Source organism: Anastrepha ludens, chromosome 2 (assembly GCF_028408465.1).
Source record: "Anastrepha ludens isolate Willacy chromosome 2, idAnaLude1.1, whole genome shotgun sequence".
NCBI lineage: Eukaryota > Metazoa > Arthropoda > Insecta > Diptera > Tephritidae > Anastrepha > Anastrepha ludens.
In genome coordinates this window covers 140,149,057-140,167,697 of record NC_071498.1, presented here as the reverse complement: position 1 = coordinate 140,167,697, position 18,641 = coordinate 140,149,057, and the positions used below count along the sequence as shown (strand labels likewise).

At 40.3% G+C, this 18,641-nt stretch overlaps 2 protein-coding genes across 3 annotated transcripts; one reads left to right on the top strand and one right to left on the bottom strand.

Annotated features, from left to right (window-relative positions):
* The first annotated feature begins 4,845 nt into the window (after positions 1 to 4,845).
* On the top strand, positions 4,846 to 5,767 carry LOC128855443 (ATP synthase-coupling factor 6, mitochondrial). 2 transcript variants are annotated; one of them, XM_054090349.1, is made up of 3 exons: positions 4,846 to 4,949; positions 5,196 to 5,347; positions 5,417 to 5,767. In XM_054090349.1, exons 2-3 carry the CDS (start codon positions 5,196 to 5,198, stop codon positions 5,580 to 5,582), a joined length of 318 nt encoding a protein of 105 aa, XP_053946324.1. In that variant the 5' UTR covers positions 4,846 to 4,949; the 3' UTR covers positions 5,583 to 5,767. The 2 variants fall into 2 exon arrangements, with proteins under 2 accessions (XP_053946324.1, XP_053946323.1); XM_054090348.1 differs by having other exon boundaries at positions 4,877 to 4,986.
* LOC128855442 (DNA polymerase epsilon catalytic subunit 1) lies at positions 5,758 to 18,226 on the bottom strand. The gene is made up of 7 exons (XM_054090347.1): positions 18,035 to 18,226; positions 17,847 to 17,973; positions 16,760 to 17,782; positions 16,108 to 16,702; positions 12,623 to 15,819; positions 9,811 to 11,276; positions 5,758 to 6,158 (listed from the first exon to the last, which is right to left on the bottom strand). Exons 1-7 carry the CDS (start codon positions 18,109 to 18,111, stop codon positions 5,858 to 5,860), a joined length of 6,786 nt encoding a protein of 2,261 aa, XP_053946322.1. The 5' UTR covers positions 18,112 to 18,226; the 3' UTR covers positions 5,758 to 5,857.
* Positions 18,227 to 18,641: the final 415 nt, after the last annotated feature.

Below are 18,641 nucleotides of genomic sequence, written 5' to 3'. Positions count from 1 at the left end.
AATTAACCTCATAGTTCCGCTGTGCGGAACGAAAGTTTTCAGATCTTACAAATATTAAAACTAAACTTCAAAATAAGTTGGACACAAAAACTATTAAATAATGCTTTCAATGCAATAATGCTACGAAGTAGTTTAGTGGTTGTATAATAAATATGTTTAAATAACTTTTTATTTTTTTGTTGGAAATACCTGAGCACCTGTGCATATAAACATAAGTAAAATTTTAATTTCTGACCGAAAATTTGTTTATTTCCTGGTTATTATTCTAATGTTTTTTTTTGGTACAAAGTTTGGTAATTTTTCTTTTTCGCGGCAATACTGATTGATACTAAGTTTAGATGGTGGAGGAGAAGCGGCTTGCTGCAATTGTAACAGAAGCCACTCTTGTATCAGCGACATTTACAACGCTTAGATTACACACACATTCAAAAGCAAACTGAAATTCAAATAATTTTCTTTTCACGAGAGCTTCATATTGTCAAGAGAGTTCAGCGCCGGCATTGCACCTCAGAGAATACATAAATAAAAATACCCAACGCAGCCGGTGGCGCACCTTCTTCATGCGCGAGTATTCGTGATGCTATGTTGGTGTGCGTTTATTACGCGCGCACATGTAGCTAAGTTGAAATTTATGAATGAACTTTCAAGTGTGTTTTCTATGTCGCTGCTGCCGCAGTAGGCAGCCATCGAGCTTCGTGTGAGTAATATTTCAATGATCAGCGCGCATTGGCGCACTAGGGTTTCACAGCTTTGTAACCGTGGAACCTATAACATCAGTATAAAATTAAATGACTTGGCGAAAAAAATATAAACATAGCTTAAATAGACGATTTCGCGCCTCCCACAAAAAAAAAAGAAGAAACAAAGGCCAGCCGCACTATGTGCGCATATTTGAAGTAGAACTTCTTAATTTCTGGATTAAATTTAAATATTTTAAACTGATGTTGAACTGATTTTTTATAAAATTACATAAAATAATAGTGTATAGTATTATTATTCATTTATTTCTGAAATTTGTGCATTAGTCGATGCTTCAATAGCCAGTACATTTTGTATTGATGGTGCAATAGCAGCAGTGGATTCAATCGGTTTGTGGTAACTGAAATAGGATATAGTATATGTTCTTGACTCGATTGTGCCGATATAGCGAGAAAATACGGCATCTATCGTTGTTCCTGATTTTGTTGTTGAAATATAGGGTGGGCCATGTCAAATTTGCTTTTTGAATCGGCTATAAAAGAAAAAGGTAATATTTTTTCAAACTTTTTTTTTTATTTTGAAGATTGAACATTGTCATTTATGAATGAAAAATAATATCGTTCAAATTACTGCCACGACTGGCTTTACAGTAGGCCATTCGATCAACCCAATTTTTAAGCACATTTTCGATTCTTTGGGCTCCAATTTCATGAATGGTGACTTCGATTTCGTGTTTTAAGCATCAATCGTCTCTGGATGGTTCGCATAGCATTTTTCCTTAACGGCTCAAAAACCGCACCAAACAGTGACTCGTTGTGGATGCATTTGCTTGTCTACAGTATTGTGTGGATTTTCTGAGCCCCAAATCCGACAATTTTGCTTATTGACGTAGCCACCGATTTGAAAATCAAAAAATAAGAAGAAGGCTCACCACTTTGGAAGTAGGTTTTCAATATTTCCCAATTTTATTCAAGCGTATAGCGTCCCATTTCGTAAATGTCAAACCTTTAAGTAAATTATGAACACATTTGACATGTCGTTTGTGTTACCATTCTCAATAGGTGGTTCAAAAAGCACACGCTATATGGGCCACCCTATATTACGGTCATCACTCATTTGTAAATTCAGTTGATGTTCTAAAAATTCTACTAATTTCATGGAAATGTCCGATGCAAAATTTACATTAAAATCTCCAGTTGCAAGCAATGGAAAACACCAAAAGAGAATTTGCAAAGTTAAGCAACAAAATTTGCTCTGTATGAACGTGATCTAATGAAGCTTGCCAAATATCAAAAAAGACAATTGGCAGCATTGAAAATAGTGAACTATACCCGTTTTATTTTTCGTTTTTTTCCTCGATAACTTTGTTGTTTTCACATGGAAATAAGGCCAATAGGTGGTTGATAGGCGGTTCTCACAAGGCAGTTGAAGGTCTTCATCTGCAATAGATTGTTGTTGGACTCCGATGACGACATTCGGGAAGCGTTAGCTCATTAGGCGAATAGGGTGAGAGTCCCCCGATGAATGTCGTTTATAGCCTGTCTATATACTGGTAGTCTGCAATTTAATGCAGATGTCTCTTGACAGGGTGCTCTAACGGGAACTGCTTGGTAAGCACAATATTATACTCTCTAAATGAAATTGCAGTATTTTAGTAGGTCTGGAGCTTCGTTCACTGCGTCGCACTATTTCCAGACAACCAGATGGCTTCTGCATAGTTTAGGTCGGTTCTAATTAGTATTTTCCACAAAAGTCATGGCTTGAGGATCTTTTTGCGGTTTTGGAGTTAAATGGCACTCGCAATTGTGTTCGCCGAGAAGTAGAGCAATTATCGAAGACGACACCGAGCAAGTTGTGTTTATGAACAGACGGTATTACTGTATTATCGACTTTAATCATTAGAGACAGCTTTATTTCCTTCATCCAGATCGTAAATATGCTCGGCGCAGATTAACTAGGTAAAAATTGATGGTTCCTTACAGTGAAGAAGCGAGACGCCAATTTCGAGCAATCAACAGCGTATGAGATCATAGAAATTTAATCAGATTGTTGAGGAAGCTTCGAAATATAGCAGTTGAAAAGCAAGGGAAAAAGGATACCACGCTGCAGTGCCCCTTACTTTACTCTTTTCTAATTAGATATATCGCCTCGAAATGCTTATGATGAGTGTCTTCTACAGAAGTAATTTGCGGATCTCCGCTTCAGTCCTTGTGGCATGGCTAACTGTGTCGAAAGCCTTAAACTGATCCCTTGCTACTATTACTGTTTTCCCGCAAGTGCGGATGTTAAGTCTGCGGTTTATGACGTGTTACATTTTCCGTAAGCTATGTTTATGTCCAACTGAGTACGGACGCTTCGTAAAGATCTTCAAGTGTCTTCTTTACTGAGGAAAAGAGAGACATGGACAATATAACTCCCTTTGGTTGGCGGGTTTCCCAGGTTTCAGCAGTGGGAGCACTCTCCCTGATTCCAATTTTCAGAGATAAAAGAGTTTCCATGGGTAAGTTGAGACCTTTCTGATGTAAGCTACTTATGCTACCCGTTGCCGAGTCTCCACATTGAGGTCCTTTATCCGAATATTCCCGAAATTGACCTGGCGTAGGTGGGCACGCTAATTTTATTCGCTCACGCTTATATATACTATGTATGTATATATATGTATATAATTGGCGCGTACACCCTTTATGGGTGTTTGGTCGAGCTCCTCCTCCTATTTGTGGTGTGCGTCTTGATGTTGTTCCACAAATAGAGGGACCTAAAGTTTCAAGCCGACTCCGAACGGCAGATATTTTTTAAGAGGAGCTTTTTCATGGCAGAAATACACTCGGAGGTTTGCCATTGCCTGCCGAGGAGCGACCGCTATTAGAAAAAAAATGTTTTCTTCATTTTGGTGTTTCACCGAGATTCAAACCTACGTTCTCTCTGAATTCCGCGGCTACGGCGGCCGTCTCACGGTGATTAGAGGAAATAAAATCGAGAGAACTATCAATCGGCACAATAATGATACGCTATTAGTCAAGCCAGTGCCAGTAATTGTGTTGAATCATCTATCAGCTCTCGTTCCCATGACAGTCGGTTCAACGTTACCGGATTTATATCCGGCCAGGGACTGTCACTTCAGCAGCACTCCCCATATATGTATGGGGAATGTTTATGCTGCTACAACAACAACAACAACATCTATCAGCTCTGCGAGAAGTCCTCCACTACGATTTGAGGGTATGGAAGCACTTGTTGTTGTTGTTTTAGCAGCCTAAACACTCTCCATACAAATACGGGGAATGCTGCTGAAGTGACAGTCCTTTTCCGATTACGTAGAACCGACTGTCGTAGGAATGGTTGTTGCTGTAGCAGCATAAATATTCCCCATAGGGAGGGGGAGCTATTCTTATCTGGTGAGCACCAGGGAATCGTAAAGGCTCCAGTTGGGTTGCTTAGAGACGACACCTGCGCATTGCACCAAAAAGATCCCGGAAAGGCAGAGCCCGTTGCACTAGTTGCCTGCTTTGGCAAACGAAGCAGAATCCAGGTCCACGGAATGGATCGATACCAGCACAAAAAAGAAGAGTATGGAGTAACCTCGCACATAGAGTAGATCCCGCGACAATAGACGAGGAGTAGGGTACGGGACACTAAGCGGGGTTAGTTTACTGGGGTACCAGCCCTTGTTCAAGAAGAAACTAGTGTCATTACGGTACGTAGAACCGGCTGGCATGGAAGCTCTCGCAAGCTGACCCTTTACTTGATCGAGTTACAGACTTTGCCTGAAAGGTTACAGCATTGCAAATAGGGAGAAAACTCTAAATTGTCCCTGTATCGCGTTGTTGTAATTTAAATATTCACATCTCCATATATACACACACATACGCATTTAATGAACTTTAATATGTGAATAGACACACCAGAGCACTTTTAGTGTTTACATACCGGGAGTAAGTATTTTTAATATCCTACGTTGTATACTCTGCGGCTTTGTGGATGTAAAATCCCGCCAAGCTTTTTCATAAATTTAAAAAAAAAAAATTGTAAAGGAACCAATTTTTTAAAGTTTATGCTCAAATTATTACTTGGTGAGTCACCTAGCGTCGAATAGCTAAAATAAAGTCAAACCATCAAGCAAACTTATTTTCCAGCAACCCCAACCAACTTAGCGTAAGTGCATTTTGACATTTGAAAAAGCGAATAAAATTTTGACAGCATCGAAACGCTTGTCTTCAGACTGATTGGAAGTTATTCTTTTCGCAAATAAGGTTTGTGAGGGATTTAAATAAATACAATTTAGCAAAGGTAAAATAATATAAAGCAATAAATAAGAAACCAGTGTCTCAGCTCCAGTGCTTCACATAAAGCCCGGCGTTAATTCTTTCACTCGTTGCTTCAAATTCGCAAAGTTGACATTACATAACCTTTTTTAGGTTACTCTGTAGATAATTTGCAAAAAAATACGTTTAATTACACTAAACTGTTGTTACTATTATAAAAATCAATATTTACAGATGTTGTCCCAATCGATATTGTCCAGCGCACGAGTCCTCCGTACCGAGGCCCGCCGCAGCATCGGCATTATCGCACCAGCGCTAAACAAAGTTTCCGATCCCATCCAACAGCTCTTTTTGGAAAAAGTGCGCGATTACAAAAAGCGCAGCAGGTACACGAAATCCGTTATAAAGAAATATGACTTACTAAATAATTGATTTCCTTACTCTCGTTCATTTAGTGGTGGCAAACTTGTTGATTCCAATCCCGAAATCGAGCGCGAATTGAAGAACGAGTTGGAGCGCGTCGCCAAACAATACGGCGGTGATGGCAAGGTCGACATGACCAAATTCCCCGAATTCAAGTTCCCTGAAGTGAAAATCGATCCCATCACTCAAACCAACTAGATTTAAAACATTTTTTAGAATGCTAAATTTCAATTGCCGTACAAATGTCTTGTGTGGGCGACGACGGCATGCTCGACAAGCTATTGTCGCGTGTTAATTATTTTACGCTAATCCATTTCTTTATGTTTTAAAAACGTAAAACAATGATGCCGCCAGGAAAATAATAAACAAATAATTGTAAAACACTTCCGTACGCTTTAATATTTTGTCACAAGTCAAACATTCTTACACCATAAATTATTTCTAAAACAGTGTGTGTGTGTGTTAACTTAAGTTTATTTGGTTGCAATTATCTGCTCCACCGTCTCCTGCAGAAGTTGCATTTTGTGAAATTCCGCCACACGTCGGAAAGTTCGCAAAAGGCCATTGATTTCGCGGCCGCTTATAAGTGGCACAAACTCACCGGCACAGGTACAAAATTCAGCGAGATTTTCACGTTTAATTTCATTGCAGCGCACACATCGAAGATCCTGCAACACATAGGACATCACTTTGCGTTGTACGACATCTATAATGCGCATCTCGATCTCTTCATTCTCGTAAGACACAAAGCACTGGGCACACAACCAAACTGGTCTGTAGAAAAAGATTTTAAGGAATTATAGCAGTTGAGTAGATGAGTGAGAAATATAACTATGAACTAAGGTGAATATACATATTATAGCTGGGCAGAGAAAGTTAAAAATAGTTGTAAAGAATAAGATCGGGTGGCGCCGAACTTGTGTCAGGCTGCTGTAGGCCCTGGAGAACACGAAGCAACCCTCAAAGATCGTTCAAGAATGTAAGAAGAAGCTTAATTCTGTCGCAAGACAAAATAGGCTTATACTTATATGGGTTCCAGGACACGCCGGTGTTCAAGGAAACGAAATTGCCGATGAATTGGCCAACCGTGGATCAGCGGTTCGCCCACACGGGCCAGAGCCAATAATCGGAATCAGTTCTGCAGGAATCATGAATTGGATCAGCGATTATGTATGCAATCTACATACAGAGCGATGGTCCGGTCTAGAACGCTGCAGAACTGCAAAGTGTTTTGTGACAAGCCCGAACAGAAAACTGTCGAACTTTCTTCTAAAACTTGGAAGGAAAGACGTTCGGTTAATGGTCGGTATTATTACAGGACACAACCCATGAGGTCAGCATATGACCACCATTGAAATCATTGAGAACCCGAAGTGCCTGCCTTGGAGGATGCGGATAGCTCTGAGCATTTTCTCTGTGAGTGTCCTGCTTTTGCTGGACCAAGATTACGAGTTTTGGGTTCCGATGCTATGAGATTGAGTAAAATTCATTCTCTCAAACTGGCGGATATTTACAGATTTGCCAAAGAATCTGGAAAATTCTCACAGGACTATCTACCTCTGTCTCTATTCTTTCCTATCTCTTTCTCTAATACTTTTCTCCTTCCCTCCTTGGCTGTCTACCCTCTATATATATATATATATATATATATATATATATAATATATATAATTGGCACCCTTTTGGGGTGTTTGGCCGAGCTCCTCCTCCTATTTGTGGTGTGCGTCTTGATGTTGTTCCACAAATGGAGGGACCTACAGTTTCAAGCCGACGCCGAACGGCATATTTTTTTAATTTTAGCTTAAAACACAAATTTATTTATTTTAAAACTAGCTTTTTTGAATACTTTTAGTATTTAGTAGCTCCAGCGCCGTTATCAATCACTGCTTGAAGGCGGCGTGGCATGGAACTATTGGGTAAGCTTGTTTTTGTTGTTGTTATAGCCGGAAAAACATTTCCCGTACATGTACGGGGAGTGCTGTTGTAGTGACAGTCCGTGGCCATATATATAGTAAATCCTTGACGTTCCGGTAACGTAGAACCGGCTGGCGGGAGATCGATTCCGGTAAGCTCTTCATGTGTCATTCTGTTCCAAGCCTCCATCAACTATTTCTTTAGCGATTTTGCGTCAGTTACTATACTTCGGTGAATTTTTCTCTCTAAAAGCTCCCAATTATGAACTACCGGATTTAATTTCCGACTCTGGCGGAGTATTTTTAGTTGTCTGGGTGTGTAATATAAGAGCCTCTCTTTGATAATTGGTGGAAAACCCATACCCAAGTATGCTACTGATGGCTTCAAATGTTGTTCCATATGTTTTTTATATTTATATCGGTTCATAGTACCTTCAATAAAGGTCCTCTTTCCAACACCAGATGCAGCCATAGCTCCCCAAACCATTACGCTACCTTCGTCGTGCTTGACAGTAGGTCTCGCATTTTTCATTTCCATATCCGGATTTCTTCTCCTCCATATTTTAGGCCGACCATTACTTCCAAATATATTGAACTTTGATTCGTCAGTAAATGAAACTTTAGACCGGAAATCCATTCCCTTGCCTTTATGCGTCGGTGCTAACTCAAGACGAAGGCGACGGTTTTTTCTGAAATCGGAGACTATTTACGTGGTGTCCTGCTGAAATATCCGCTATTATTAAGGTATCTCTTAATAGTTCTTGGATGAATAGTTTCCGAATGCCTCGACGATATGTTGGACCAATTAGCACTGAGCACTAATTCTCGAATTTTGTTCGATTTTCCTTCAAATGGAGCTTACATCTCTGCTGGACAGCAACTTTGGGCGGCTGATTCGCTTTTTATTTCCATACGAATTCATACGAACCAAAGCAGTTGGATGTATGTAGACTTTTGTCATGCCGCTTTTTTGTTGTTTTGTTAATTTTGTTGTTATGAACAAGTGAAATACAATAATTTAACTTTTGTAAATTTATGAATAAATATGAATCCTAGTGTCTAGTTTAGCGTACCAAGGACATAAACACGTAAGTGCATGGAATAAATGATAAAGTCGGCTGTAATAAGGATAGAATTAAAAAAATCTTTGGTCAAGACTAAATTCACTTACTTTCCATCTCTGTGCTTATTTCAAATTTAGTAAAATTTCAGTTCTTGGAGACTTAATTTACGTAACTTAACGTAATACTCTGCCCAACGTGTTATAAAGAAAACTTAACTTAACTTAAGAAGCTCTAGATTTTATATTCTTAAGTTTCGGTTGTACATAAATTGAGAGCGTTGAGAGAATCGGGATTTCCATACCTTTGATTTACTAGGTAGGTAGGTGATATTGTTGAAGTGCCAGTCTGGCACTCCTCAAGTAGCACTAAAGCGCTGTTCTGATACCATTATGAGACCTCCAAAAGGGAGATATCTACAACCAGCCACAGCTGTTGATATAATAGAGGAGATTGATGGGATTTAGGTTGGCGCACTGTCACAGGCTGTCGAAGAAAGGAGCACCCAATGGCCTTAAACGTCTATCTGCCAAACCCGAACATTTACAGAGACTATGCTAGACAGTCCTACTCTCTGAAAGGTCCACCAGCTTTTCCGCGTGTGCGACGATCGTCCAGTGGCCGATAAACACAGCTGCGAGTTTGAAAATTGAATGGCGAGGAGTCCAAACGACTTTCTGAGTCCTTCGTATATTGCACTGAGACCAAAGGGTTTGCGAAATAGCACATGTAGAAATGGAGCTCCATCTTTTCTGCGCTTTCCTGAGAAACCATTTGTGCAGTTTCCCTTTAACAACTGTCAGGGGGATGCCGATGACCGGGTAGGAGATCTCTGAGGTCAATTCAGTCCCCTTCCTAGCAAGCTCATCAGCAATTTCATTTCCCTCTACGTTTCTATGTCCTGGGACCCAGATCAGAGAAATGTTACCTGCACACCCAAGAGATTTGATCTCCTCCTTGCAGGAGTTTACTAGTTTCGTTCTGCACCATGGCGTCGTCAGAGCTTTGATCGCGGCTTGACTATCGGAGAAAATGTTAATATCTCCCTCGCTCCCGCGTACCCTAGCATTTTGCATGACTGCAGGATCGCAAAGACTTCTGCTTGAACAACACTAGCAGAATTCGGCAGTTTAAAGGAGATAGATAAATTGGCTGATTTAGAGAAAACCCCTACTCTTGGAACCGTCAATGAAGACAGAGGTGCAAGAATTGATTTACTAACTTTTAAAAATAAATGTATGTAGAAAAAATGATTCTTGTACAGAATTTAAAGAATGTGGCATTATAGGAGGCGACCAGTTAAATAAATGTAATAGAATATACAAACACATTAATGTGTGAAGTAATCGTTGCCAATTTCTTAGGAAAAGTTAAGTTAAGTTTGTACTAACTGATACTTAAGGATAAAATTAAGAAAGAAATGTGGCTAGTTTAACAAGCCAAGTTCACTTACATGCCATCCTTCATTGCGCGATGCTTGTCTTTGCACAAATCCAAGTCACGACAGTGATTGCAGGCCTTGCAAATCACCTCGGCAATAGTGTACGAGTCACTTGGATCTTTCCATTCTGCTAAATCGGAGAATTCGCCCATGCCTACGAGTCGTAACATATTCCGCCGCAACTCATTGACATCCTCGGCCAAACCCTTATCAACACTCAACGCCTTCACCAGTGTTCGTGTCAAATCCAAACCGGGACTCGGTCGTCCTTTACCGTAATTTTTATGCAATTTCGACACGAAATCAAACGCCGGGTGTGATATGTCCTTAATGGATTGCCTAGTGCCCTTTCCTTCGGCCAGCGATTGCATAAATAATGTCAGCAGTGTTTCGAATTTTTCTCGACACGCATTCTCATCGGGCAAATGTTCGCCGATCGTCCAATTTAGCTCCAAAGAGAGTTGTTGTTCACCTTCTCCAGTGGTGGAGGCATTCTCATCATTTTCCTCAGGTCGCCCAATCTCTTCTACGTCATCCTCATCTTCATCTTCATCCTCATTTTCCCTGCTCTTCTTTTTCGATGTCGCATTCGACTTCTCACTCTCCTCGTCATCATCATCCACACCACATAAAACAGTATCGCTAGTTACGCCTGGAGGCAATTGACCACGTATGCCCGTATAGTTGGCCTGATCGAGCCAAAGCATAAAACTCCAACATTGCTCATATGAAAGTTGTATGGAGTGGAAGAGTTCCTTATTGCGCAGACTCTGCACTACGTACTCCACATAACCCAAAGCATCCGACACTGTCTTCTTGCCTGAGCTGAGTATGATACGGTTAAAATCGGCATAAATGATTGTGGCACCAAGACGCTTAAATTCAGCCACAATTCGCAAAAACATTTTGCGCATTAAATTATTTAATGTACGACGCAGAGCCGGATCGTATAATAGGGCATTTGATGAACGCACCCAACGATAGAAATGTATTAATTGAAAATCTGCGAAAATATTCTGATTTAGAGCTACTTCGCGCAGCCATCCATTGACCATATGACGCAAAACCCTGAAGGCAGCAGAGCAGAGCGCGGTCTCATCGTAGCTGGGCAGCGTTGAGGCTGGCACGGTGCCAATCATCTCCTCCAATGATGCCTGTGGTATCACATCGAAAGTTACGGCCGAGCTGGCACCTTCCAACTCCTGTATGCGGTTCGATTGTAGCAGTGAGCTCACGGCCAAGCTGTCCAGCGCAAGCTCGACACACACATCATTATAAAAACCGGGCCGATTCTGTACAACAGTAATACTTTCTTCAAACTCGGCAAGCAAACGGCTGTCATCGGCTTCACGCCCACCCAGATCGGGGCGTGTAGTAGTAGACCACCAGAGCACAAAGTTGTTGCGTTGCAAAATTCGCGCGAAGAATAGATCTGCCCCAAAGAGTACTGTGTCTGGGGGCATGTTGCCGATGGGCACCTGAGTGTATAGAAGATTGAACAAAATTATGCAACATATGTGGAAAACCTTAATTAGAATAGATTGCATGGCAGTAAATTTAATATAAATTAAATGAAAAAAAAATTTAATGAAAACATAAAATAAAAATTGAATGAAGAATAATAAAAATTAAATAAAAAAAAAAATTAAATGAAGAAAATAATAATAAAAAACAAAATGAAGAAAATAATAATAAAAATGAAATGAAAAAAAAATTTATTAAATGAAAAAATAAAAGAATCAATTCAAAAACAAAAACAAAATAAAATAAAAAAAAAAATTAAAAAGATTATAAAAAAATTAAGAAAAATAAAAAAATAATTAATAAAAAATAAAAAAAGAATTTAAAAAAAATATAATATTTATAAACATATAATTTGCACGTACACCCTTTTTGGGTGTTTGGCCGAGCTCCTCCTCCTATTTGTGATGTGCGTCTTGATGTTATTCCACAAATGGAGGGACCTACAGTTTCAAGCCGACTCCGAACGGCAGATATTTTTATGAAGAACTTTTTCATGGCAGAAGGTTTGCCATTGCCTGCCGAGGGGCGACCGCTATTAGAAAAATGTTTTTCTTAATTTGGTGTTCCACCGATATTCGAACCAACGTTCTCTCTGTGAATTCCGAATGGTAATCACGCACCAACCCATTCGGCACCGGCGGTCGCCGTAAATTTAAAAAAAGAATTAAAAAAATATAAAAAAAATATAAAAAAAAATATAAAAAATATATAAAAAAAAATTAAAAAGAATTAAAAAAAAATAAAAAACGGATTAAAAAACAATAAAAAAAAAGAAGAAAAAAAAATTAAAAAAAAAATTAAAAAAAAATTAAAAAAAAATTATTAAAAAAAAATAAAAAAATAATTAAAAAAAAAAAAATAAAAGAATAATTAAAAAAAAAAAAAAATAATAATAATTAAAAAAAAAATAAAAAAGTTAAAAAAATAAAAATAAAAAAATAATTAAAAAAAATAAATAAAAAAAAAAAAAATTTAAAAAATCAATAAATAAATAAAAGAATTGAATAAAAAACTAAAAAAACATTAAATAAAAAAATTAAAACAAAATAAAAAATTATTAAAAATAATAAAAGAAATAAATAAAAAAACTAAATATAAAAAAACTTTAATAAAAAATAAAACTTAATATTAACTGATTCTTATGTAATATTTAAAGATTTAGAGAAAGTTTTCTGTACATATCGCCTAGATTTAGTTCCATGATTTTTCTTTCAAGGAATAAATAAACTATAATTTTACATATTTCCCTCCTATGACAAACCTACCCATGTAAGCAAATTTTACTCCTGACTTAACTCACCTGGAAGTAGCGACATTGGTCCAACATCATTTCCACCACATTGTTTAGATGCAAAAAATGTCGCACCAGTGCACGCGAGCCTTGGCGTTGCCAATCCAAACCCGACAAAAGCGAAGCATCGTCGGTGATGTGTATACGCGCTTGTGGAAAATCAAGTAAAATAGGCATCGCCGAATTTAGTTTACGGACTTCCGTCGCCGTTTGCACATAAAGCATTGAAGGGCCACGTTTCTCCTCCTTGTAAGTGGTAAGCGCGCGCTGTATGTGCCGGTAAATCTGCTTCACGTCCACTTCGATGAGCACATCAAAGGTGAATTCCTCAGGGGGCAAACGCTCTACTTCCGCCACATCTTTCATGGTTTTGATAAGCGCCAAGCGTTCGGCTGTATATAGAGTGCGCATATTTGGCATTTGATTTGTGCGCACTGTGTCCAGTACGAATATCAGCGCCTTTCTGCTGGACAACAAAAATAGTCCCCAAATTTCCTTTTTTGCAGTGGGTATATTGTGCTGATATAGGAATATTTTGCGTAGTTTGTTCTGGGCATCCTTGAGATATATGTGACCCTGCAAACGCTGTTCCAGTTGCTCAATCGAGAAACTCTCCAAGTCCTTGGTGGCCAACGAGGCCAACCGTTCCGCCTCCTGTCGTTGCACACTGCACATACAACCCATATCCATGAGAGCGCGGAACTCTAACGACATTTGCGTCTCATAAATTCCTTCAATATCCGGTGTCGCGAGATCAGCCAACATACCAAGGCAATTATCTTTGAATACCTGTTCCGGCACGCTGTAACGATACAGATTGTAGACGGGCCGAGCGCGCGGTAGTATGCGGTTAACTTTTTTCCACAGCTGCCCATCTTCGGGTGGAGCAACGCTGCGTTGATTCACATAGAAAATTCGTGGTACCGTTAATTTGATACGATGCAGTTCGTCGCCAATCATTAACCACACGGTGAAATGGCCCATATCGTCGTTGGGTACGATTTGCAGCACATGCCAGATATGATCGATGAGTGCCCGTTGCGCGCGCCTCAAAAAGCCACCAATTGTGCCGGTAGCTGTGGCGCCATCCCTTGCGCTTGGCATAAGTGGCGTCAACTTGGGCGTAGCGTCATTGCGTGGACGCTTATTAGTTTGACGCGCGCGCTGTCGGCGTTCTAGCTGCCATGCCCACTTTTTCTTTTGAAAACGCACCCACTCGATTATTTCGGCACGCGTTGTACCAATTGGAGGTGGCGCGCCAAGCGCTTGGCGCCATGTTGTCGCCTCGGGTGTGGTGTTGGCTTCATCTTCCGTTTCTCCAGAGTTCACACGCTTACGTTTCGTTACAACAGGTCTGCCGCCCAACGCACAATCCGCTCTGTTGCTGGCGACTAAATCCTCCATATCGGCCACTTCGCTGGTGGCGCGTATTTCACGCGCAGTTTTCGCCTTGGGCATAAACATTTCGTTGATGCGCCGTTGTTTGAGCACGTCGTTCTTTTCAAGTATTTTTTTATGCAGCCAATCTGGATGTTGCACACGTGGCACAGGATTTGAGAGACCTTGCAGCGCTGCTGGTATGGTGATGATTTTTTGTATGGTGCCCCCTAAACGTTCAATGTAGTAGTTCCAATCGAGTACATCGCGTATATCTGCGTCGCCCATGGTATTGTCTTTCAGCCAACGACGCAGATGGTATCGACGCACATTGGGTTCGGACTGGAAAATAGCCAGCGGAATGGCGCGCTCCGTAACCGGCGCACCTTCAGGTTTTTTTGAAATGATGTATTTGCATGCCAGGCCTGCATCTTTGACTATTTGATCGCCCAAGAACTCAGCTAAACGCTTCGCTGTGGAAATTGAAGTACTCTTCTGCTCGCCATAATCCTCAAGTTTCTTGGACATCGATTTGTTTTCAGCGATCAAATCAAAAAGTTCCGAATCAGGCAGATTCGATCCTCGGCTATAAAGCACATCTAGCCAGTAATCAGCAACTTTGGCCACAGAAGCATAGCATTCCTCCAAAGTGTTGCCCGCCAAGAATGCCTCGAATACCGAACTTTGAAAATTCTTAATTAACTGCAATTCACCGCGACGTTTCACCTCAAATCCTTTTAACTCAGCGAGTGAACCATCGAAATTGAATACCGCATAACGTTTCTTCAATTTCTTGCCCTCTTCTTTAGCTGCAGGCAACACCATCGCCAAATAGGGGCCATCCACCTCGAAGAAGATTGAGTTTTCATCTCGTATCTTGTAATCTGGTAGTTTACCATCCTGAGCAGGTTTGACCAGCTCATGGTACTGATCATTGGTGAAATACTCTTTCACCATCGTGTTCAGTACTGCATTGGGGTACGAGATGTTGAATTTCTTTTTCTTCTCATGTGTTGTGTGCACCGTAAACTCTTGTGGGAATGAGCCTGGCAATATACACCAAATACCATCTGTATCCAATTCTAAAGGACGTCCGACACGCTCGATTATCTCGCGAGCTTTTGTGATTATATTTGAGCCAGTATAGCAGACAATTCCGGCCATAGGCATGGAATGCCAACGGGCGCCCCGACGCATCACATAACCGTAGAAAGAGTTCAAAATGCACTTATGCGCCAGCTGCAACGAGTCATAAAGCACCTCCCTGCCCTTTGCTGATTTAATTTCCGCTGCGTCGCCGGAGGCAAGTGCTGCATTAACAGCCGCCTTCGCCACCTTTGTCAGGCCTTTGTACTCATAACGACGATCGCGAAAAGCACGCACTGTGTCCACGTAGAAACTATTCTCCTTCTCGCAAACGGTGGACGTACGTGTTTCCAACTTTGTGATCTTTGTCTTCTTGTAAGCCTTGCGACAATAATCGGTCAAGCGTTTCTTCTCATAAGCAGCCTGGTCTTCGCGCGATAATTCATGGAATGCGCGGTTTGGTCCTCCGGGAAAGAGCGGTGGAAACTTTTCCGTCTCCAATTGTTGTTGTATGCGTTGAAATTCATTTCTTGACGCGGGTAACATCTCTCCACGCCACAACCAATCCATGACGCGCTTACATTTGGCACCTGGCTTATTAAAATCGCATGCCGCACAATCAGTTTCGCTCACCATGGCGGAAGGTTGCAGGCGGTTTGTTAAAATGATATTGGGATACATAGCACCAACATCTAAATGGTAAATTACAGGCTGTTCCAAACGATTGGGAATATCATGAAGACCTGGAAGTAAATGGTAATTTAGCCCTCCGCTAGACACCTAATTTCAAGCCTTCGGTTGGGCACCCGGTTCTGGCCATTTTCGTCCTGTTCGAGAATCCTCTTTAAAAGGTTATGTCCATAAATCGATAGAAGAGTGAATTTTACGAAGCTATCTGAAAGCTCTAGTCGTTAGCTATAGTAAAAATGTGATGAATTCACGTTGAAAGTCGAAAAAGCCAGTCTGGCTAACCCGGATACCCAAACGGCGGATTAAATATTGCCACTCAGCATAGTGTATTCTTTTCTCACCTTGTAATGCCTGTGTTATTTCCTTATTTATCTCTTCCAAATTCGTTACTTTATCAGTGGGCACACCTTCCTCCACCTCAATTGCATGCACCAACACTTTGGTCACATTATCCTTTAATTGATTGACCATATTTGGATCGAGCCGGAACCGGCATGGTATATCGGCACGAAAGACACCCGATTCAAGAGCTTCCACGTGGCCACCAACGTATGTTTCAGAGTCCAATACATGCCCTTCGTTCGACAGTTTGTTTAGCTCGTTTTGCTGTTTGTTAGGATAGACAATGTTCGCTCGATAAGCCTGTACCATAAGTAAGGTCTCACAAAGTGTGCCCGAGCCTTTGCGTAAAATTTCATCGGGTTCCATGGGAATGATAGTATTAAGCGCAAAAATAAAGGGATGCACGTATTTCATATACAAATAGTAGGTGGCCACCGCATCGGAAACGGAGTAGTTCGACAGAACTTGTGGCTGTTCAACAGCCATGCGACACATTTCTTCTGGATCCAATTCAACTGGGTCGTATCGCAATTTAGCTTTAGCCACCGCTTTGAGACCTTGAGAACCAACCGGTAGATAAGAATCACGTTTTACCTAAGAACAAAATACCATCAAGTTGATTAAACACAAAAACAACAAATTCATTCTTACCCAACATAGACAATCCATATGTATAGATGGTCTGCTCAAATAGAACCCATCTCTTAGCTTGGAAAACCCAATTTCCTGTTTCATATCCAAATCGTAAACTGCAGCACGCGTTTCAACAAATGGCCAATCGAAGAAGTCTCCGTTATATGTCACGACAATATGTGGCCGCACCTCCATTATATGATCGAAGAATTTCTGTATCAAATGCATCTCATTCTCTTCATTAAACACAATAAAATTCCCTTCAAACTCTGGTTTTGGTGTGTACTCGAAATCATCTACGTCTGTTGATATTATTTCGCGATTTGTTATAAGGTAGCCCTGACCATCAATCATATATGAAATCATCATAATCTGATCCGTTTGTGCATCGGGAAATTTGAGTGGCAATTTAGTTGTTTCAATATCAAAAGCCAAAACGACTGGCTCAGGTCGCTCGAGCAGATCAGAGCGCGGCATTATTATTGGCAATTCTAAACCACCACTGCGACAGCGTATATTGTACCATTGTCCGCAAAATATGCTCAAATCAATGGACACGCGCACATGATAAGGCACATCGTGCTCTCGTATGTCTAATATGAGATCCATGTAATCCATTTGCTTCTTAACTTCGCCATCGCCGCCGACATTAGATGCCGCCAACGAGGATGACAGCATTTGCATATAAAACGTATTGTTTTTTTCTCGTTCCACATTTCGCCGCACCGCTGCATTTAGCTCGCGTCGCACTTTTGTCATGGCGGTCTGGTTAAGAAACGACAGCTTCAGAAAATGTTGTTTCTTGCCAATCAGATGATTCGGTAAATCAAGATCTTCTTTGCTTATATGTTCTACATTTGCCAATTGGCCGGGGTACTTGCGACTCAAAAAACGTGCCACCTCGTGCGATTGTTTCTCTTCCGGTCGTATCAAGAAGTATGGTTTGTAAGCGACAGTACATTTGAAACGTGTTCCATCCATTTGTATGAAAAAGAGATCTAAAGCAGCAACTAGGCGGCGATCTTCGTCTAATATCTCAGTCTAAAAAATATCAAAGAGTTTTTGTACTTGGTTTTTACGTTTTTATACAGCAAGTGGGACTTACCGAGTGCATATTTATAAGGTATCCAGTTCGTTCTATGCTATCCTTTACCCGGTCGAAGCCATATTTTGAGTCAATTTTGTCATTTTCACGCGACTGCCGGTATCCAGCCTCATTGAAGAAGTCATCGCTATGACGTGATCAACTAGTAAATATTTGCAAATTGTTTACCTATTGTTTTAACAACATACCCTTCAGAACGTTTATCTGCGTTAAATTTGCCAGTGTTTTGTAGTACTTTTGCCCTGCTTCCGCCGCCTTCCTCCATAGTTTCTAGCAGTGAATTTTCCTATGAATTTCCTGTAAATTGAAACTTGCGAAAAATTTACCACAATTTAAGTTGTTTTGGCGGCAAATTGTTTTGAAGTCAGCACGGAGTTGCTGTATTGTTGTTACTAACAATGGATTTGGATTGGCCCTCAGCTGACTATCAACGAGCGTTGCCACTACATACTTTAAACGGGTTTATTTTGAAAAGAAGTATATTAAGTCTTTATATACAGTTAGAAGGCCGAAAAAAAGCGAATTTTCCAGAATTTTTTCTGAGAAAACTTTTAAATTTATTCATCTTTAAATTTATACACATATATTGTTATCTTTTAACTGTATTTTAAGACTTAGTATTGGTAAAAATATTAATTTGGAACGGGGCTACAGCTGATCTCCGGTAGCTCCTCTCAAAAAAAAAGTTTTGTGGTGACCACTATATCTCTGAAATTAAAAAACTAAACAGATTTCGTTAAGTATGCGACGTTTTCTGAGGTTGCAAAAAATTATGGCAGCAATGCGCCGGATATT